The following is a 24,358-nucleotide window of genomic DNA, read 5'->3' on the forward strand; positions in this document are numbered from 1 at the left end:
CAGAGCCTTCAAAATGAAAGACTTTTGCAAAAGTTTCAAACAACAGTTTTTAAACACAAAAACATAAGGTTTAGCATTTAATTGAAAGCAAAACACTGCAAGTAAAAGGGGAAAAGTAAATAAACTAATAGGTATTAACATACTTCCCCAGCTGATTGATGATTACATTAAGAACTGCAACTATTTTGCTTGTTATAAGTTTTCTAAAATTCATTCATTCATTCATTTTCTTTTCGGCTTAGTCCCTTTTTTAATCTGGGGTCACCACAGCGGAATGAACCGCCAACTTATCCAGCATATGTTTTTACGCAGCGGATGCCCTTCCAGCTTTAACCCATCACTGGGAAACACCCATACACTCTCATTCACACTCATATACTACTGACAATTTTAGCATACCCAATTCACCTATACCACATGTCTTTGGACTGTGGGGGAAACCGGAGCACCTAGAGGAAACCCACGTAAACGCAGGGAGAACATGCAAACTCCAGACAGAAACGCCAACTGACCCAGCCAAGGTTCGAACCAGCGACCTTCTTGCTGTGAGGTGACAGCACTACATACTGCGCCACCGCTTCACCCGTTTTCTAAAATGTTATGTTTAAATATACAAGTTATTATGCATTAATTAATTAAATAGTTGCTATTTAAAAGATAGAAAAAGTACAAAGAATCTGGTTTATTTGTTTGACACGTCATTCCAGATTCACAAAATAATGTGATATGTAATTCATTCATTTTCCTTCAGCTTAATCCCTTATTTATCAGGGGTTGCCACAGCGGAATGAACCGCCAACTACTCCAGCATATGTTTTATGCAGCGGATGCCCTTCCAGCCCCAATCCAGTCATGGGAAACACCCATAAACTCTCACATTCGCATACACTCATACACTATGATCAATTTAGTTGATTCAATTCTCCTCTACCGCATGTCTTTGGACTGTAGGGGAAACCGAAGCACCCAGAGGAAAACCATGCGAGAACTCCATACAGAAAGGCCAACTGGTCTAGCCTGGACTTGAACCAGCAACCTTCTTTCTGTGAGTGCTAACCACTGAGCCACCATGCCACCCTGTGACATGCCAAAAAATATTAATTTGTAGAATACATTTTATAATCAGATAACTTATGTACAAACAAATCCTGTAAGAATATAGTTATGAGTAAAATGATTATGAAGTCTGATGTGTATCTCAGTGCATGAGGAACAGCCAAAAATCTGCACACACGCACACACACACACACACACGCACACACACACACACACACACACACACACACACACACACACAAAGGGGTGTAAGTGGACATTTTAAAGAGCCCATATTATGGGTTTTTGAAAATGCTCTTCCATATAGTGCGTAACACAGCTCTAAGTGAAGTGAAATATCCAGCTAAGGCTTAAATCTGTAAGTGTACAGTGTTTAAAACTATTGATTTACAGTAAAGACTGTCAGAACATGTATCAGTGGATCATGAATCAGTTTCTTTCTCCATTCCACAAGTGTAAGTACGTGCGATTAAAATTATTGCCTCGTTTACTCTAGCTTGCAAATTATGTATTGAGTTGTGTTTTGTTACTTGTAACCGTGTGTACTGTATCAGGTTAACTCTTTATTTTCTCATATCGCGTCTAAAACCACGTTGAAAACGCGACGCGTGCAGCTTTGTTTACGCATCGTCAGCTGTTCCTACACACATGCAACGGTCAAGTTTCAAAATAGTTCAGCTCAGGTTCGAGGTGAGGTGTCTAAATTGCACCCTGCAAGCTGAACTGGCGCTCTAGCCATGTATGTCGTGTTCTCTGGGGAGGAGGTTAATGTGTATGCGTGTTGTCTCTGAGGAGGGTAATGTGTGTGTGTGTGTCTCCTCCGACGAGAGTAATGTGTGTGTGCAGGACCGGAGCAAGCTGAACTGCCGCTCTAAGCAAAGGATAATCACGCCGGGGGTGTCGCAGTTGAAATTAAAGACCGGGGGGGTGGGTTGGTATTCGCGGATATAACTGAGGATGCGGGTGGTGAGGGAGGTGTCGCTGATGCCGCCCTAGGTCGCCTCTAGGACACGCCAGCCCTGTGTGTGTGTGTGTGTGCGTGCAAAAAGAGCAGGTAGACTGTGATGGGCTAGGAGATCTCCTCGCCAGTTCTTGGACTTTTTGCTTAATAAAATAGTTAGTCGTCAGTATTTTCTAGTCCATCGTCTGTATTTACATTCACCCACTGGCAGCCAAAATCCACTATGAAGCGTGTATGCACTGTGACTACTTTTATATTGTTGATTAGCAGCTGGCCATTTCACTCTGTCTCGCGCTGAAGCCTGTCAGTGTCGTCGACCAATCGGTCCAATCATCGGTCCAATCAGCGCAGATTAGCTTCGCACTAAGGAGATGTTTGGGAACAAATGAATCGCTGAATGAATCATATGGGAGTCGCTGGGATAATTAGGTAAAAATAAATGCAGATTATAAGACCATGAAAGTGTTTTTGGACCTTGCATGCATATTAGACTGTTGTTGGAGACCCTTACAACCTAAATATGACCCTATTTCATGTATAATATGGGCTCTTTAAAAGTGGGGGGGACAGCTGTATGAAATCCAAAGGTTTACATTTTTAATCACCTGTTTCTAAATGGCCTGTCTCTAAAGGTGGGGGGGACGTATCCCGCCATCCCCCCCGGTTGCTACGCCCCTGCACACACATACACAAAAATTGTTTTCGCCTGCAGCGTCTTGCCTTAGAAATCAAGTAGAAAACTTCGTCAGTTACTGTTTAATGCCCTTATGTAATTTAGGAGCAGTTTGAAGGGTCAATAAACACTCAGCAATTGTAATTTTCTCCAAGCCTCTGGGCACAACAAGCTGAACAGCGACCAAAACACTAAAGTCATTAATGAACTGCTGGTTTCCATCATGCGGTGTCCGATGTTTTTAAATGAACTCAGTACAGATTAGATTAGATTAGAGCAGAGCCAGATTACACAGCATTACTGCTGCATCTAATATAAGACCAGGGGTAAGTAAGGTAAAGTTCAGAGGAAAAGACCTCTCATGACTCAGAGGTCAATGAATCCCCATTCTGATAGATTAGAGAGGTGTGGTAAAAAGGCAAAAATCAGCATGAGGGAAAAATCAGTAACATTTCATACACAAATCCCTGTTGGTATGCACTTTGTATTTGTCATGTGATAAAATCAGAGCGGTGCACAGGCCTCTCTCTCTTTCTTACACACTCGTGGTTTCTGAGTAAACATCTTATGTAATAAAAAAGCTGCAGTGCATGCTGGGCAAAACCGTGACGTAATGTCAGCTCTGGTGCAAAAGAGTTCCTATAGTCCTCTTGCACTACAACACTGCCATCTTTCCTGCCATATTTATATTTCTTTTATACATATATATATATATATATATATATATATATATATATATATATATATATATATATATATATATATATATATATATATTCCAAGCTAAAAAAAATGTATTTTTATCAATTATATTTAGATTTTTTTTGTGTCATTGATTATTCATTCATTTTCTTTTCGGCTTAGTCTCGAATGAACTGCTAATTTATCCAGCACATGTTTTACGCAGCGGATGCCCTTCCAGCAGCAAACCAAAATTGGGAAACATCCATACACACTCATTCACACTCATACACTTTGGCCAATTTAGTTTATTCAATTCACCTGTACAGCATGTTTTTGGACTGTGGGGGAAACCGGAGCACCCGGAGGAAACCCACACGAACACAGGGAGAACATGCAAACTCCACAAAGAAACGCCAACTGACCGAGCCGCGACTCAAACCAGCAACCTTCTTGCTGTGAGGCGATCGTGCTCCCCACTGTGTCATTGATTTATTAATGCAAAATACAATTTGATTTTAAATATTTATTTTTACAATTTAGTTTAATAAAATGTGTCATTGTATAATATATTTCAACTTATACTCTTATTTTTACAACTTAGTTAAATAAAGTAACCTTTATAGATATAAAACCACTGAATAGACTATTGAACTGAAAATTTAATTGTCACGTGTAACTGAATAAATTAATATTCATGTATTTTTAAGCACCATAATGTAAAATCCCGGAGCCACAATTTAATTCAAACTGTAATTTTCATAAATTTGTTCAGACTGTGTATATATATTTTATTTTTTAAATATTTATTTATTAGATTTTTATGACCGTTAACAAACAAAAGTAACAGAGAAAATAACAGTACAAATAGAAAATGAAATATATATAATTATTATATAAAATATATAAAATTATTTGCCCCTTTGTGCAATTTTTTTTTTGTCTACAGAACAAACCATCGTTATACAATAACTTGCCTAATTACTCTAACCTGCCAAGTTAACCTAATAAACCTAGTTAAGCCTTTAAATGTCACTTTAAGCTGTATAGAAGTCTCTTGATAAATATCTGGTAAAATATTATTTCATGGCAATTAGAGATGAGTTATTAGATGTTACGTTTAGAAATGTGTTGAAAAAATCTTCTCCCTGTTAAACAGAAATTGGGGAAAAAAATAAACAGGGGGGCTAATATTTCTGGAGGGGGGGGGGGAGATGGGGGTAATAGTTCTGACTTCAACTCTATATAACAGTACAAAATGATTAAAATATTAAAAATAAACCATACAATAATCCTAATATTGTGCAACAAACAGTATATGATGTGCATAACCAATATATGATGTGCATTCATTTTACAAATTAAGCATATAAACAGGTCAGTACTAAAAGTTGAGGTTGGCAGCATGGTGCATTAGGGAAAATAAATAATGATAATAAAAGAAAAAATTAAAAGAGAGAGAAAAGAGAAAATATATTAAACTGAATAGGCTGGGAGATGGCAAGTTCTTCAAACTTGTGATTTAATGTCAAGAAGAGTTGTATGCTGGTGTTATATCAGCACTAGTAGTCATCTGGAAAGTATAAACTAAAAGTGCAAGATGGGCAACCATTCATTCTACAGTAACTCCATCAAGTTTCAGAGATTTGACATGCTCCAAGAATGGCAACCAAATGTTAGAAAACTTGATCGCTGAACCTTGAAGACTATACTTAATTTTAATTTAACAAAAAATAAGGCATCATTAATCCATTGAGTATGAGATGGGGGTTGAGTGTATATAATTTTAAGTGTTATTACAAAAAAAAACATAAACAACTGTTAAATAAAAAAACAAACAAATAAATAAATTTAATTTATTGAACTACTAAATAAAACCCAATTACTTAAAACAAATATTACATTTAATAATAATAATATTAATCCTAATATTAAAAAGAAGATAAGTATAATTGGGGTCTTAAAAAATAAAAAAAAATTAAAATAACAATAATTATTTTTACTCCAAAAACCACTGACGTGTCCACAAATCTCTCATAAAACAAAGACACAAAACAATGTTCTCATATGAATATGTGTACAAAGCTGAATATATAGTATCCATCAATGAAATGTCACAGACATGCACACAAAATTTCTTTAAACTTCGAAATCTCACTAAATCTGACTAATGTGGCTATGGGCTCTATGCACAGCTAGTGTTTTTCAGCCAATGATAAACTTCCAGTGAAAGCTTAATGTGACTGTTTTCAATTTCACAAGGTTTCTTTTACAGCATAGGTGTTGTAATGTCATTAAAATACATTCGGATAAATAGACTTAAGTATTCATTTAGTTGTTCAAGCGTAAAACAAGGTGAAAGATTGTGTAACCGCTAGCGCCGTCAGGATCAGGCAGGCTAGAGCAGAAACTCTATTGAAAATACTGGGGTAAAATAAATGGTCATATTTTAAAGGCATGACGGGAGAAAATAGAATTTAATGCATTGTTTCTTGTCTGAGACCCACTTCATGTCATATATCTATAAGGCAGTGAAGATCGCTGATTTTTAAAGAAATCAGATCTTAAACGTGGCTATTTTATAATGGAAAGACAGTTTACCGAATGCGCTGAGGCTGGCTGACTGAAATTAAAAGTCTGTGTGCATACAGTATACCTCATTCTAATGAAATGACAAAAATAGAAACTCTTCCCCATTCTATTTCCCAGGACTTCTTATCCTTTTCCGCATTAGCCTCACTTCACAGAAGCTTCATAATAGCCCTAAAATAATTAGCTCTAAATCCCAATAAAACCAAAAGGAAAGGTGAGTGTGGCTGTAAAGAGGGCCACACAATAGTAAAGACGTCAGGAGGTCAGCAAAGTTCGCCAGCATTCCTGAAAGGCCCTGCAGGGCAGCTCGTAAATGCTACCAGTCTCATTTGAATAGAAAAGCAGCTTGCCTTGCCTGCTCTGTTTATTTTTGGGGCCTGGCTTGGCTCTATCGCAAAGGTGAGCGGAGAGCTTATTCAGGTATAGGCAAAGGTCATGAGATTACAGCCAGGAAGTGCACAATGTCCTGGCATGGAAAAGAGGAAGACTGTAAGCCCAGGGCGGAGACTGTCTGTAAATCCAGACTAACTGTGTCAGGACATGCGCAGAGTAGATTTCACAGGCATGTTCAAGCAAACTACTGAGGGCAGTGCTGCTGGGGTGTGAAAATCTGCTGTCATTTTAGCTGAACATAAGGTGCATTTAAACTGTGGGAAGGCATTTTAGCCAGGACAGCAAGTTTAAACTTTCAAGCAAAGATGCTTCAAAATAAGAAGACCAAACAAGAAACAGCAAATGTGTGATATTAAAGGGTTAGTTCACCCAAAAAATGAAAATCTATTCATCATGTCTCACCCTCAAACCTTTTTTCTGTAGGACACAAAATAAGATATTTTGAAGAATGTAGCAGGAAAAATACCATGAGGCTTTTCAACATTTTTCAAAATATCTTATTTTCTGTTCAATAGAAAAAAGAAACTCAAATAGGTTTGGAACAAGTGAAGGTAGAGTAAATAAGTAAATCATTTTTGGGGTGAACTGTCCCTTTAACAGGACCTAGAGAGACGTCACCTGTAGATGATGCCTTTGGAATGAAGGAACTTGAGGGCTGAAGTGACTTCGGCAGCATAAAACTGGGCTCGTGGCTCATCGAACCGCCTGCACTTCTGGATGTGAAACATGAGGTCGCCACCATTCACAAACTCCATGACGAAGAATAACCGCTCCTAAGACATGCAAAGAACACATTTGAATACACATACACATGTAAAACACACAAGAATAATTTAGTAAATGAGTAATAAGCATTCTATAATATGGTGATGGTATATATACAAGCAAAACATACAAAATTATTTTAGTAATTCAGCAAAACATACATATTTATAGTAAAAATTATAATAAATACAAACAGATCTACATACAAGGATAAGCAATCTGAATTAAATTCAAATAAATAATCCAAATTTGATTCAAAAAAAATATTTAATACATGAATACATTCATATAAAGAAAAACAAAAACATTTTCAGCATCATTACTCCAGTCTTCAGTCTCACACAATCTTTCAGAAATCTTTCTAACAGGTTGATTTGCTTCTCGAGAAATATTTACAATATTTTATAAAGTTTAAACTAAGTAACAGCTGTGCTGCCTAACGTTTTTCTCTTTGAATATCCAGTTAAAAAGCAATACTTATTTGAAATATGTTTGCAATATAACCATGAGTCAGGAGATATAAACGGTGTAAGTCAACACAAATCTTGCATCACTTCCCTTTGCATTCCTCCCACACTTTCACCGTACAGACATACAGACTTTCGGCTTTGGCTTGCAGATGATTTTTCACTTCACTTCACTACTGACCAACCGCTCCATCTACTGTTTACATGTGGATATCGCAACGGTTTTCACTCAGATTGTTTCTAAAACGGGCTATTTAGTGGCTTTTATTGATCTCCAGGGGGAAATAACAGTATTAGCTCTTTGTTGTCTTAACCAGGGGTGTCCAAACTCGGTCCTGGAGGGCCGGTGTCCAGAAGAGTTTAGCTCCAACTCTGATTAAACACACCTAATCAAGCTCTTACTAGATATACTAGAAACTTCCTGGCAGGTGTGTTGAAGCAAGCTGGAGCTAAACTTAGTACCGGCCTTCCAGGAATGAGTTTGGACACCCCTGGTCTAAACTATATGCTTCCCACATTGTTCCTGTTCAAACTGAACATCTACAAAATATTTGTCAAATGAATACACATTTAATTTAACTTTCTCATACACGTCAACACATTTTTACAACACTAATTTTATGAAATTTTTATGAAAACCCAGCTATATAGATTAATTAGCTAACTCTCATAATGTCAGTTGACGATAGATTTTACAATAAAATGTTCTATCTGCATTTGATCTGTTCCAGAAATGCCAAATTAGCAAGCATTTTGATATTGTACAATTAGAATATGTCATTTTGATTCATGAGATGTTCCTTTCACTATATGGACTGCAAAATTTTTAAAGTTCAAATCCTCTCAGAATGCAGAGGTAATGAATGACTAAGGCAATGATAGCAAATTTAACCCTTGTGTACTGTTTCAAGAATTCACACTTGGCTTATGATTTAAACACAGCTTGTTTGGGCTCCCCGGGCCTAGGGCTCCCTCCCTTTCGCAGAGCGAGGGGAGATTGAGCTCAGGTTGATTTCAAAACTCCCCAGCTGCTGAGGTTAAGGTAACCTTCCTGAGAGTAAGACATTTAGAAAAAGATTTAGGCATATTTTGTCTATAATATAGAGGATATTAGGACGCACATCCAAATTTACATGACTCATTTCTCACCCCAGAGACCCGGGTTCTATCCCAGATCCTGACAGGAGTGTATCATGTGTGCATATGTATAGAATGTATTATATATGCCTATGTATAGAGCGTGTCGTGTGTGCATATGTATAGAGTGTACATATGTATGGAGTGTATCATGTGTGTATATGTATAGAGTGTGCATGTGTATATATGTATGGAATGTATCATGTGTGTATATGTGTATATGTACAGAGTGTATCATGTGTGTATATGTATAGAGTATATCGTGTGTATGTGTATAGGGTGTATATGTATAGAGTGTATCATCTGTGTATATGTACAGAGTGTATCATGAATATATACTGTGTGTATATGTATAGAGTGTATCATGTGTAGCTCAGTGGTTATGTGACTCATGTCTGACGTAAGTCCCGGGTTCTATACCAGACCCTGACAGGAGTGTATCATGTGTGTATTTGTATAGAATGTATCATATATGGATAAGTTAGGAGTGTATCTATATATGTATAGTGTGTATCATCTGTGTATATGTACCAGAGGTGGGACAAAGTCATTGTTTGGCAAGTCACAAGTAAGTCTCAATTCATTGTTCTCAAGTCCCGAGCCAAAACAGGCAAGTCCAGAGTCAAGTCTCAAGTCGAAAAGGCCAACAAGTCTCAAGTCAAGTCCAAAGTCTTACGATTTGATTTTCGACTCTTTTTAACAGAAAAATAAAATGTATACTGATTATGTATGGTTGTAAGATCTGTATTAATTAAACAAACCTTTTTTATGAATGAACATTGCTCAGATACATAAAACTACACATGTAATTTTCTGAAAAAGTGCTGATCAGTGCTGCGTCTCGTCTCCGAAGCATAATGCACAAGAATGAGTTTCACCACAATAGAGTCCATTTTGCCTCACATCACACAGAAATTGCAGGTCTACTGCAGTCTAAATCATTAAGTTTAGTTGTGCTATGTTATGTCATCGCTGATCAACTTGTGATTGAATAAAATTACATAAACTACCTCAATGAGGCAGCAGTAGACCAACAACTCCTGTATGCTGCAAAGTAAAATTGAGTGAAATTGGTATTTTGTCAGTTGAATCGTGTGTGTGCTGAAGAGATTGAGATGCAAATCCGCCTAGCAGCAATGTCAAATGGTAGCACTTATTGTCATGTATAGCATGTATCATATGTGTGTATATGTATTGAGTGTATCATGTGTGTATATGTATAGGGTGTATTGTGTGTATACGTATAGAGTGTATCATGTGTGTATATGTATAGGGTGTAGTTGGGGTCGAGTCCACCTTTGTCGAGTCCAAGTCAAGACCAAGTCCTTAACCAGTCGAGTACAAGTCTGAGTCTATCATGTGTGTATATGGTGTATCATGTGTGCATATGTATGGAGTGTATCGTGTGTGTGTAAATGTATAGGGTTTATCATCTGTTTATATGTATAGAATGTATCATATTTCCATATGTATGGAGCATATCATTTGTGTAGTGTGTATCGTGTGTGTATATGTATAGTGTATCATCTGTGCATATGTATAGAGTGTATCATGTGTCTTTATGTATAGAGTGTATCATGAATGTATATGTATAGAGTGTATCATGTCTGAATATGTATCATATGTGTATATGTATAGAGTCTATCATGTGTGTAGAATGTATCATATTTGCATATGTATGGAGCATATCATTTGTGTAGTGTGTATCGTGTGTGTATATGTAGAGTGTATCATCTGTGTATATGTAAAAAATGTATCATATTTGCATATGTATGGAGCATATCATTCGTGTAGAGTGTATCATGTGTGAATAAGTATGGTGTATCCCAGACCCTGACAAAAGTGTATCATGTGTGTATATTCATAGAGTGTATATGTATAGAATGTATCACATGTGCATATGTATAGAGTGTATCATCTGTGTATATGTACAGAGTGTATTATGAGTATACACGGTATGTATCATGTGTGTATATGTGTGTACATTGTAAAGAAGGAAGTTTGAGTTCATCAACTTCCAGTAGCTCAGTGGTAACGTGACAGCTCTGATGCCAGAGACTCAGGTTCTATCCCAGACCCTGACAGGAGTGCATCATGTGTGTATATGTACAGAGTGTATATGTATAGAGTTTATATGTATGGAGTGTATCATTTGTGTGTGTATATGTATAGAGTATATCATATCTGAATATGTATAGAATGTATCATATTTGCATATGTATGGAGCGTATCATGTGTGTATTTGTGTAGTGTTTATCATGTATGTATATATTTAGGGTGTATCATGTGTGTGTATATTTATTGTCTATCATGTGTGTATATGTATAGGGTGTATCATGTGTGAAAATATATGAAGTGTATCATGTATGCATATGTATGGAGTGTATGTGTATATGTATAGAGTATGCATGTGTACATATGTATAGAGTGTATCATATGTGCATATATATGGAGTGTATCGTGTGCATACAGATATGGCTACTGAGAATGCGCAGGTGATTTAAAGAGAAATTGCACACTTCCACAGTAAAGTAAAGTGCATCAAACCACAACATGGTCTAACACAAGAAATACATGGCCAGAAGGGCGCAGTTATGTAACATGGTGAGCATACTGAATTGATACAGTATACTGAGGACATGGGCTACCTGTAAACAGTGTGAAAACGGCAGTCTTTAGGCAGCTGTTTGTGTTATCTTATACTATATAATTTAACTGTTTTGGAGTGTCTATTTAGGACTAGTGCAAATAGCGCACCTCGTTGGAATAAGCTAGTTGAGTGCTTCTCGCCATTGCCGTTTCATCAACAGAGACAAGAAAACCAAAGAGCACTACTGAGAGCAGGGTGAGTAGTGTAGCTCGTAAAGCATATGACAACATGTTTTGAGGCGGTCGATCATAAACTTGGTTCGAATCCAGCATCTGGTGGACATGTCTTTCTTTTTCCCTACTACATATCAGATTGAAAATACATTTATTTTAATAGAAAGGAAATATTTTTGTTGAAATATTAAAATAAAGTATATAAAACATATAAAATGAGATATAAAGTCACAAGTGACACATGGTTATTTAATAAGGATAATAAGAATAATAAATATTCTATAATGTTATTTTTGACCTGGTGTTAAATGTTAGCGACATCTTAATATAATTAATATGTATTTACAATGTTAGTCGCCCTGCTTCACCCATATTCTTTGACCTCATGGCTCTGCTTAAAGAACCTTTATTAAATGGCACATGCCCTAATAAAGGTGCCTCCTTCTCTGTAAAAAAGCACATATTGCTTAGACAACTCTATATTTTCCTCTTGGCAAATAGTCGCCACCATATAATTGTCTTTTATTAGTTTTTTTTTAACTAAACAGTATGCTGTAATTTTCAAGAAACGCCAGTTTTGTAATAACCCGTTCTGAATTGGGAAGACTGTACTGTAGTAGAGGACGTAGATCAGAATAAGTGGACAAGTGGATTTAGCAAGCGCGAGAGAAAGAGGAGAGGGAGGCATCTTTATTGAGGCATGTTCCATAGAAGACACTATAGGGAACGTTAGTTAGCTATCAAGCTAATGTTAACCAGGCGGAAGAAGCGAACTGCAGCGCAGAGCAGACTGGACTCACTGTCTGAATAGGAGAGAGAAAGAGAGAAATATGCACACATAGCAGCAACAAAAAATTTAAAATGTAGTATGAGCTATATTTAAAAAGTATTGCGGCAGAACATTTTAATGTGTTTACATCGCTCTCTGTGTGCATTTGGTATAATACATTTCTTATAAATTGAGTTAATTGATCTGAAACTTAATTACATTTTCTTTTCTTGTAAATAATAAAACTTGCATCAGATTGATGAAAACGAACCCCAATACCTGCATGAACAGGGCCACAGTCACTTTTTTTTACACTGAAACATTAGTTACAGAGTCTTCTGTCTACGTGACTGGCAAACGTGTCAGAAAAAACTGCTGAAGTTTTAAATGACATTCATTATATTATATTATATTATATTATATTATATTATATTATATTATATTATATTATATTATATTATATTATATTATATTATATACACAAAGGAATAATCCTCATTATTAATCGTGATTAAAAGTTTGAGCAAAATAATCGTGATTATAATTTTTTCTGTTATCGTGCAGCCCTAGGCTGTTTGGTCACTTCATTCGTTTTATTCTGATCGGATATAAATCTGATCGCTTAAACCACTTCAGAAGGTGATCTGTGATGCATTCCAGATTAAACTGGATAGGTATAATCATTTTCTTGACAGAATTAATATAAACTAAATAAATTATGACTTGGAGAAAATCTAACCTGTGCCTGAAACATGTTTACTATAAGCATAAACCATGTTCTAACTTTTCAGGCCTGTAGCCAGGGGGGTTCGGGTGGTTCGAAAGACCCACTGACCTCACTGACAAAGGTCCAGAATTTGTCCCATATAGAATGTATGTCCCGGGTTCTATCCCCGACCCTGACAGGAGTGTATTGTGTGTATATGTATAGAATGTATCATATGTGCATAAGTATGGAGTGTATCATGTGTGTATAGAGTTTATCATGTGTTTATCATGAGTATATTGTGTATTTTTTGCCTCGCCTAACTTTGTCTCTTATTGAAGATTGTTTGGGTTCATCGATGTGCATATGTATGGAGTGTGCATATGTATAGAGTTTATCGTGTGCATATATATAGAGTGTATTATGCACTTTATATGTATGGAGTGCATATGTATGGTGTGTCTATGTATAGAGTGTGTCATGTGTGTATACGTATAGTGTATATCATGTGTGCATATGTATAGAGTGTATCATGTGTGCATATGTATGGTGTGTATATGTAGAGTGTCATATGTGCATATGTATGGAGTATTAGCCATATGTATGGTGTGTATATGTATAGAGTGTCGTTTGTGTATATGTATAGAGTGTTTCATGTGTGCATATGTATGGAGTGCATCAGGTGTGTATTTGTATAGAATGTATCGTGTCTACATGTATAGAATGTATTGTGTGTACATGTATAGAATGTATTGTGTGTACATGTATAGAGTGTATCGTGTATTTTTTTTGCCTTGCCTAATTTTGTCTCTTATTGACGATTGTTTGGGTTCAACAACTTCAGTAGCTCAGTGGTTACGTGACTCTCCTCTCACGCCAGAGACCCGGATTCTATCCCAGGCCCTGACAGGAGTGTATTGTGCGCATATGTGTCATATGTGCATATGTATGGATTGTATCATTTGTGTCTATATGTATAGAGTGTTTCATGTGTGCATATGTATAGAGTGTATCGTGTCTATTTGTATAGAGTATCATGTCTGAATGTGTATATGTATAGAATGTATCATATTTGCATATGTATGGAGCATATCATGTGTGTATATGTAATGAGTGTATAAGGTGTGTGTATATGTATAGGGTGTATTATGTGTGCATATGTATAGAGTCTATCATGTGTGTATGTATAGCATGTACGTAGGTATGGAGTGTATCATGTGAGTATACGTGCATATGTATAAAGTGTATCATGTGTGCATATGCATAGAGTGTATCATGTGTATGTATAGAGTGTATCCTGTGTATATGTACAGAGTGTATCATGTGTGTATATGTATAGGGTGTATCATGTGTATATGTGTGTACATTGTAAAGAAGGAAGTTGTTTGAGTTCATCAGCTTCCAGTAGCTCAGTGGTTACATTACTCACCTCTGATGCCAGAGACCCGGGTTTTATCCCAGACGCTGACAGGAGTGTATTATGTGTGTATATGTATAGAGTGCATCATGTGTGCATATGTATAGTGTATATATGTATAGAGTGTATCATTTGTGTATATGTATGGAGTGTATCATCTGTGTATATATATAGAGAGTATATTGTGTGCATATGTATAGAGTGTATCATCTGTGTATATATAGAGAGTGTATCGTGTGTGTATAGAGTGTATCATGTGTGTATATGTATAGAGTCTATCATGTGTGTATATGTACAGAGTGTATCATGAGTATATACTGTATATATCATGTGTGTATATGTTTAGAGTGTATCATCTGTGTGTATATGTACAGAGTGTATCTAGTGTGTATATGTATAGGGTGTATCGGGTATATTTGTATAGAGTGTATCATGTGTGTGTATATTAACAGAGTGTATCATGAGTATATTAAAGAAGGAAGTTGCCTTTCGATGTTTGAGTTCATCAACTTCCAGTAGCTCAGTGGTTACGTGAGCTGGCGCCAGAGTCCCGGGTTCTATTCCAGACCCTGACAGGAGTGTATTGTGTGTATATGTATAGAATGTATCATATGTGCATAAGTATGGAGTGTATCATGTGTGTATAGAGTTTATCATGTGTTTATCATGAGTATATTGTGTATTTTTTGCCTCGCCTAACTTTGTCTCTTATTGAAGATTGTTTGGGTTCATCAATGTGCATATGTATGGAGTGTGCATATATATAGAGTGTATCGTGTGCATATGTATAGAGTGTACTATGCACTTCATATGTATGGAGTGCATATGTATGGTGTGTATATGTATAGAGTGTGCCATGTGTGTATACGTATAGTGTGTATCATGTGTGCATATGTAGAGTGTATCATGTGTGCATATGTATGGTGTGTATATGTATAGAGTGTCATATGTGCATATGTATGGAGTGTTAGCCATATGTATGGAGTATTAGCCATATGTATGGTGTGTATATGTATAGAGTGTCGTATGTGTATATGTATAGAGTGTTTCATGTGTGCATATGTATGGAGTGCATCAGGTTTGTATTTGTATAGAGTGCATATGTATGGAGTGTATCTTTTGTATATGTATAGAATGTATCGTGTGTACATGTATCGAGTGTATCGTGTATTTTTTTTGCCTTGCCTAATTTTGTCTCTTATTGACGATTGTTTGGGTTTGGGTTTGGTATGTATAGAGTATCGTGTGTATATGTATAGAGTGTCATGTGTGCATATGCATGTAGTGTTAGCCATATGTATGGTGTGTATTTGTATTGAGTCTATATGTATGGTGTGTATGTATAGAGTGTAGCATGTGTGCATATGTATGGAGTGTATCATGTGTGCATATGTTTAGAATGTATCATGTGTGTGTATGTATAAAGAGTATATTTATCGTGTGTATAAGTATAGAGTGTCATGTGTGCATATGTATGGAGTGTTAGCCATATGTATGGAGTATTAGCCATTTATATTGTGTGTATATGTATAGAGTGTATCATGTGTGCATATGAATGGAGTGTATCATCTGTGCATATGTATGGAGTGTATCATATGTGTGTTTGTATATGTATAGAGTGTCTCATGTGTGTAATATGTGCACGTCCTGATTCCTGATTCTGCAGAGTATTAAGTGTTCCAGGATCAAAAAGGGAGATTATGATACAATGTTTCAACCAATCAGATGTACGTGTGTGCGGTAGCTGGTCACATGACGCAATAGCGCTAATTTAGGTGCCAGTTTTTTGAATCCCATTCTAACGGCATCATCGCCTTCTGTAAAGGTAAGTTAATTTCCTCAATATCTGCACGTAAGACTATTCATTACTCAACATAGGATATTTGTTGCAATTTCATAATGGATCTGTTTGTTAAAATCCCCAAATAAAGCATATATCGCTTGAAACCCTCGTTATTGAGGCCTTTATAAGCACCGTCAGACTGGGGAAGAGAGTCGCTTTTTTCCAGTGATCTGTTATTATCAATAAAATATAATTACAATGATTATAATAGGCTAAAAATAATATTGAAATGTTGTTGTAATGAATGGTGGCCCAGGGCTAACACAAAATATTTAATTATTAAAAGCCTGTTATTATTATTATTATTATTATTTAAATATTGTTCTTCTTCTTATTATAATAATTATTATTATGATTAGCCCGATATTATCATTATTATTTCTATATTATTATTATTATTATTATTATAGTATATACATTTACATTTAGTCATTTAGCAGACGCTTTTATCCAAAGCGACTTACAAATGAGGACAAGGAAGCAATTTACTCAACTATAAGAGCAGCAGTGAACAAGTGCTATAGACAAGTTTCAGGTGTGTAAAGTCTAAGAAGCAAAGCATTAGTAATGTTTTTTTTTTTTTTTTTTTTTTTTGAGAGAGAGTACAGTTAGTGGTATAGCCAGAGAGGCAGTTACAGATTAGGAAGGAAAGTGGAGACTAAATAGTTGAGTTTTTAGTAATTTCTTGAAGACAGCAAGTGACTCTGCCGTTCTGATTCTGGCACCATTAACCCCTTTGATATGCATGTGCAGAAAAGTTTTTGGTTTTTATATAGCGTTCTATAGCGTGAAACAGCAAATTATAGTGTGTGTGCATAAATACCCTTATTATGTTTACAATGTTCTGAGAGCTGAGCTGCTTATTTTTTATTTTCTGAAATATATCAAGGTAAGTGCGCAAAGGCCTCTCCCACACTCTCACACGCACACTGTACTCCATATAACCTTATCACTTTTATCCAGAAACTAAACCTGTTTCATACTGCAACTGATGATCAACAGTAAAAATTAATAAATGAACCTCTTCCCAACAGGGAAAACCAGCAACAATCAAGATTGCATGATGATACGCTGTCATGGATTTGCAATCAAAAAATGTCACTATAATGGAAGTCAATGGGGCAAAAACAGCCACCAACATAACAAAAGGGTAGTTAATTTATTAGGGGTGTGAACCTACACTGGTCTCACGGTTCAGTTCAGTTATAATTATCATGCCATTGATTCGGTTCAATTCGATATCTCAGTGCATCACGGTGCATTGACGATGCTTTCCATACATAATTTTAAAAAAAATTCACAACACAAGAAAAAAAATAGTATTAAAATCTATAAATATATTTAAGTCTGGATTAGTTTACCCAGAGTCTATTGTTGAATTTTTTTAAATTTCCAAAGCATTTTCCCAAAATATGTGTCAAAATAAAATTTGTCACCAAAAGTCACTCCATTTGCTGAAACACAAAGAAAGCTGTGGCCAAATTAAGACTCAAAATGACCCCAGAGTGGATGAAAACATCCCCAACATCACATAAGGGTTAACATCTCTCAATCTCTTGTGCATAAACAAAAAAAAAAGATTAATGGGCTGAAATGTTGTGAATAGTGATGCCTTCTGAAAAGCGGTCCTGACCAGGTAGAATTTAATATTCTTAATTTGACTGTTTAAGTATTGTCAGCAGCATTTCTTTTTGTCACCCACAGGTGAGACTTTCACAAAAACAATTTGTTTCGGAAGACGGAAGATAAAAAACCAAGGCATTTCAGGAATTACATACATTTCTGGAATGATATCAATGGGTTTTTACCAAAATGCACAGTGTTTCCTGGTTGAGTGAAGGGAAATGGAGTTTCTATATTCAACAAGACATGTTTTTCCTGGTTTGTCAGTTATTGTGACAATAGTGTTGTTGACAGAACTGAATATCCACAGCTACGTAGTCCAGAGCTCACGCACGCTATAGATTATCTAACCCATAACAAGTTAACTAATGAAACAATGAACAAAGTTCACCCGCGATCGAATTACTATGATTGACATTTATTCCACCGAAGCCCAAAACACTTTCTGAAATATTTCAAGATTCTTCTGTTGTTCAAGGAATGCATCTACTGAGGATGAATTTATGTAATTAGGAATTAAACTTTACTTGATCAGAGTTCAATACACTTTGTAAGAACATTAGAATTTTTGGACACTATAAAAGACATTATAAAATTGACTCTTTTCACAACACCGTGATGACTTGTTTAATGTTAAACGGTTAATGTTTTGATTTATTAAAACATATAGGTACATTTATAAAGCTATACTTTATCACATATTATAAGTATATTAGATTATTTTGCAGCCAGTAAATTTATTATTGATGCATTATCAGTCTTACACAACTTTTCTCCTATTTTTGAAAGTCATGAAAACACTATCATATTCTACTATTACTATTTGAGCAAACAGGAGTAACCCCAAAATAACAGAAGATCAGAAAAAATGTAAAAAATCTAAATAACACAAATCTGATTCAAAATTTTAGCCAATCGCATGTAAAAAACAAAATTAAAACATTTTTTTTTCATATTAACGTAATACAGTGAGCCTTTTTTAACAATTTTGATCATACTGTAACCCCCAGAACCGAAAGCTCTTCCTGTCACGTCAAAATGTAGGAAATTCCAAGTATTTACAAATCATAATTACAACTTTGTGAAAGTCCCTACTTGTACCACCTGACTGCTGCAGATTTCCTGAGGACATAAACAGCTTGCGCTGGAACATCACGAGTTGTCATCTTTGAATTACAGTAATTAGGACATGGCCTTAATGCAGCATTCCTCAATCAAAACTAATTAAGTTAGCTGCTACTTAGCACACACGGTGCGCTCTTACCGCAGTCTGAAAGCAGTAGTAGAGCTGAGTGAGAAATGGATGCTGGTTGGCCAGAGTCAGCACTCTCTTCTCAATCATGGTTGCTTCGACGTCATCTTCTTGCAATATGACATCCTTCTTCAGCATTTTCACAGCAAAGACCCTGTGGTCACTTTTTAGACGAGCCAGCATCACCTACACACACACACACGCACACACAGTTATTGCCATCTGTGTAATTTGATTAAAAATGATGAATGAAACACTAATGAAATGGTCTTTCTAAAATTTTGAAATTCACCCCAAATGAAAATTTTGAAACTTAAAGATTTTAAGCTGAAACTATTGTCTTTGGTGATTCAGAAATGCAAATGAACAGCTACTTGTACTTTGAGAGTAAAAAACATCTACTGGTGATGCCAAAAAAATAGTAACTGCAGCTCTTGATCATATAAATTGTTTTACAAAAATGAAACCATTTGTCTGTGCCTCTAAAATCTGTGTGAACCTGAAGTTGCTGAGACTTATTTCAGTATGTATTTCCAACTAAGAGTATTGTGTATGCCCACTGAAGCTAAGCAGGGCTGCGCCCGGTCAGCACCTGGATGGGAGACTACATGGGAAAGCTAGGATGTTAAGCTAGGATGTTGCCAAAAGTGGTGTTAGTAAGACCAGCAGGGGGTGCTTTAACTGCGGTCTGTGTGGGTCCTAATGCCCCAGTATATATATATGGGGTCTTTATGGGTGAGTGCTATCTTTCGAATGAGATGTTTAACCAAGGTCCTGACTCTCTGTGGTCGTTTAAAGGCTCACAATGTCCTTTGAAAAAGTAGGGAATTAACCCCAGCATCCTGGCCAAATTTGCCCACTGGCCTCTGTCTATCATGTCCATGCCCATCTCCATATCATAATTGGCCTTATCACTATCTCCTCTCAATCAGTGATGTGTGGTGTGCAGTCTGGTGCAAAATGGCTGCCGTCACGTCATCCAGGTGGAGATTTCCTCCAAAAATATGTAAAGTGCTGTGAATGTCCAGAAAAGCGCTATATAACTGTAAGGAATTATTATTATTATTATTAATATTATTATTATTATTATTATTATTATTATTATTATTATTATTGAGTGGCAGGGCTTTCTTTCTGGCCTTGTAGCAAACTAATGGTCACTCTAGTTTAAGGTTTTGAAGTACAAATGATACAGAGAACAGATTGATGATGAAACTAATTATTGACAGCTATTTTTACCATTTTAATAATTATTACAGGCATATTTAATCACAGCTAACTGAAGTACATACAGCTTTAAGCTAATTTCTTTCTGAATTTTCTGCCTTTCTATAAGCACCATCTACCGTCAGAAAATGGATTTACATTTTAATTCATACTGCTACTTTTGTTCAGAGCATTGGACTGGATCTCACAAAACTGCAAGTTTGAGATTTTATTGACTATTACAAATAATAAATGAAAAAAAAAACCGCTGTGGGTAAAACAAGTTTAATGTTTAAATTTTATGTGAACATAGTACATCTTAGTAGAAAATAGCAACTCTAAATAATCAACCAACCAACTTTGTGTTTTGATAAATCCTGGCCATCATGTGTAATGATGTTATTTTAATTTTATGCAGTTGTTGCAATAATTAAATACAACTGATTTTCCAGTTCTTGTCTGCTATAGGGTTTATTTTAAGGGCTAAGTGGATTTAAAATGTTAAAATAGTCGTCTACTGGTTTGAGAATCACTGCTCTAGACTGTTGTGAACCCACTGAGGACAATTTGCAAATGACAGGTAATATATAAATACTACACAAATGTATTGTTTTACTTTATAAAGCAAAGTGTTATCAGGAGCCACAGGTATGAAAACACCAGTAGCCATTAACTTGCATTTTTTGGATAACTAAAGTTTCTGCTAAACAGTTTTTTAATGTTCTTCAGAAGAAAACAAAATTAATTTGCTGCTGTTATATAGATTGTCAAATAACAACAGTAAATTAACAGCAATCTTTCATTTTGGGTGAACTATCTCTTTAAGACATAGTGAGACTTGCCAATAATCTACCAATACCAATCTGTCTCACCTTGCCAAAGCTCCCTTTTCCCAGCACCTGCAAGAAACTGAAATCTTCCAGGCAAACTTTTATAGCCTCCTCTTCTGACTCCTCCTCAGTTGTCTCTATACTAGTACTGGAGCTCTGACTCCTTACACTTGTCGTGTGCAATGAACCCTGTTAAAAATACAGAGAGATGTACTCAAACACAAATCTGATTACTGTTTTACACAGAAAATAAATGTGAATATAACAAAACCAAGTGTTTTCTGATAAGATTTTTAAGATGGTGACACTACCTGAGATTTTCGTTTGGAGATTGTGTTGAGCAGTCCAATCTCTGACAGTTTGCTGGCCAGCTCAGCATTGTCCACCCCGCAATTAGGTGCAACATTTTGTTCACAGCGTTTGTGGATGTTCATCTTGCAAACTGTATATTTACACATGAAATAGATAAATATATATAAATAGAAATATATTATAGATATCAGTCTTATACAATTTTTTTTGTACAGTAGTGTTTTTAAATGTGCTTTATGTATACATTGACTTGACTATATGCCTCCATATGAAACTTGACAACTAAAACAACAATCATGGATTACAGGACAGAAATACACAAAAATAGATAGGGTTTCTGTTAAGAATGACATTGCCAACTACTTGTGTATGCATAAAACAGGATCTGTGTGAATGGAAATTGCATTAACAAACAATTTTCCATAATAAGTAAAAGGATCTTTAGTTGTTCTGAAATGCCTTAAAGGTGCCGTAGGATGAAAATCTGTATATACTAGAATCTAGGCATAGCTGAATAATAAGAGTTTAGTACATGGAAATATACCATACCATGAATGTCAAACACAATTTTTTCCTCATTCTCATACAAATTTCATGAGTGTAAAATCCTGTTGAAAAACAAGCCACTCGGAACAAAACACTTACTCTTATTGAGATTACTACAAGTTTATCTAAGCTTGTACTAAACATACTATTTAGGTGGAACTCTTATTTTGAAAATGAGTGAAGCTGTGAGATTACAGGAGCAGTTCAGAGAACAGATTCTCTTTATCACACAATTAAATGTATTACATCTTTTAATACATTTATTAATGTTTTATTATAACCAGCTAGTTCTACATATGTGTCTGCCTCTGAACAAACTATGGGTTCACATCAGTTTGAAACACTGATAACATTTTTGGTAATAAAGTGTAATGAAATAAGAGTGGCTCCTATTTGTTCAAAAGCCTATTATTTATGAAACTTATTTATGCAAGTTGAATTTGGAACTATAATGATAATATCCTAATTTAGCAACAAAGTAGCTGTGTTCACAAACATACCAATATATCAAGTAAATATTAAGTATGCTTACTCTTGCAGTGGAGCCCTTGTTTCAGCAGCCCATATAGTAGAGATCCACAGTGGTTACAGTATGTGGGAACTTTGTAGTTGTGCTCTCTGAACTGATGCGGTAAGTTGATGCTGAACCCTTGTCTTTGGCCCTATACATAGAATAATATGCATGTAAAATTGATCCACTTTTTCATCACACATGCATTCACACACACGGAAACAAACTCATACCTCATTTGCATCTTTCCTCATTCGTGGACACTCAGTTACAACCAAGGTATGGCACCTCTTGTGGACCACACACGTGCAAACTAGTAAAAATAATGCATAAATGCAAATGATACTATAGAATAATAAGTCATTAATGCAAATTACAATCACTGGTGTGATCAGTATGTTAAGACATATGGGGAAATGATTAGTAGTAGTAAACATATACTCACCTTGACACTGATAACCTTGCTTTCCAATAACACCCCTGGGGAAAGATTATATATATGTTTATGACTACATTACAAACCATAAACTGATTAACAAGACTGAAATTTTAAAGAGATAGCTCACCTAAAAATAAATGAAAATATTCTCACCATGTACTCTCATTTACTGCTTAACTTTTATCAATTTCATTAACACAAAACAAGTTAGCAACCTGCACCCATTGACGTCCATAGTAGGAACAAAAATACAATGGAAGTGACTGCTGCTTTCCAGTAATCGTCAGCATATCTTCCTTTGTACTCAACAAGAGAAAGAAACTCAAACAGGTTTAATGGTTTTAAAACAGGCATTCTTTTCATTTCTGGGTGAACTATGCCTTTAAATCTGCTTTTTTCCCACACAAAAACCACCAAATCTCACCAAATGAAGTTTTTGCAATGGTAGCAAAATGTAGGTTGGGGGAGGAAGGTTGCCATAAACTTATGTCCGTAGATTTGGTGGACTTTTCTTCTTTTCAAAACCTTTTTTCTTACAAACTCTTTATGGGTTTTCACAATATTCACAGCTTCATCTGAAAATGATGACAACACCCGGTGAGCACAATTAAAATGCTAATAAAAGTAAGTTTAAGGTTAAAACAAATGGGTTATGACTAAGAGAAAGCAAGTGGGACCAAAAAAATAAATAAATAAAATGCTGGTTTATGATTTGAATAGAATAAAACTAAATGCAGAGCTAATATCATTAATCAAAAAAGCAACACATGTTTAAAGAGACAATTATGAACTACACATTTCTTTTATCAGAATATTAGAGATAGTTGACACTTTAGATCCCATTTATAACATAAATAAATGTTCAGATTAATATACAAATGCATGTTTATTGCAGGTACCTCACATACATACACATACAAAACATGCAGTCATGTTAAATATCATTCATTCATTAATTTTCCTTCGACTTAGTCTCTTATTTTTCAAGGGTTTTCACAGTGGAATGAACCGCCCACTCTTATGGCATATATTTTAAACAGCGGATGCCCTTCCAGCTGCAACCCAGTACTGGGAACAGGTTAAATATATTACAATTAAAAAATCATATTTACACATAAAATACAGTATAAAAAATACATATTAAATTACATTGAAATATAGATATAGTTAATGTAATCGGCTCACCATCTGTAAAGGAGCCAGTGAGAGTGATGAAGATATACACACTTCCCTCTGGTTCCAGATTGACCTGGAAGAGGACGTACCCAGTTAGACATACTGTACTACATAAGCTTTAGCAGTTAAAGGCACAGTATGAGGTTTTCGACACTAGAGGGCATGTATTCACTACAAGCA

The 24,358-nt window shown here is 35.5% G+C and overlaps 1 protein-coding gene across 2 annotated transcripts in view; it reads right to left on the reverse strand.

Moving 5' to 3' along the window:
* Positions 1-24,358, reverse strand: part of prkchb (protein kinase C, eta, b) — a 53,383-nt gene that overhangs the window by 16,338 nt on the left and 12,687 nt on the right. For both annotated transcript variants that reach the window (XM_056481428.1, XM_056481427.1), the window contains exons 2-10: positions 24,188-24,251; positions 23,427-23,577; positions 23,009-23,043; positions 22,797-22,876; positions 22,585-22,714; positions 21,506-21,636; positions 21,237-21,383; positions 19,171-19,344; positions 6,975-7,129 (exon numbers count right to left, since the gene is read on the reverse strand). In XM_056481428.1, the coding sequence (XP_056337403.1) occupies positions 6,975-7,129; positions 19,171-19,344; positions 21,237-21,383; positions 21,506-21,636; positions 22,585-22,714; positions 22,797-22,876; positions 23,009-23,043; positions 23,427-23,577; positions 24,188-24,251 (1,067 nt within the window). The remainder of the gene's footprint in view (positions 1-6,974; positions 7,130-19,170; positions 19,345-21,236; positions 21,384-21,505; positions 21,637-22,584; positions 22,715-22,796; positions 22,877-23,008; positions 23,044-23,426; positions 23,578-24,187; positions 24,252-24,358) is intronic.

The sequence above is a fragment of the Danio aesculapii genome, chromosome 20, assembly GCF_903798145.1.
Source record: "Danio aesculapii chromosome 20, fDanAes4.1, whole genome shotgun sequence".
NCBI lineage: Eukaryota > Metazoa > Chordata > Actinopteri > Cypriniformes > Danionidae > Danio > Danio aesculapii.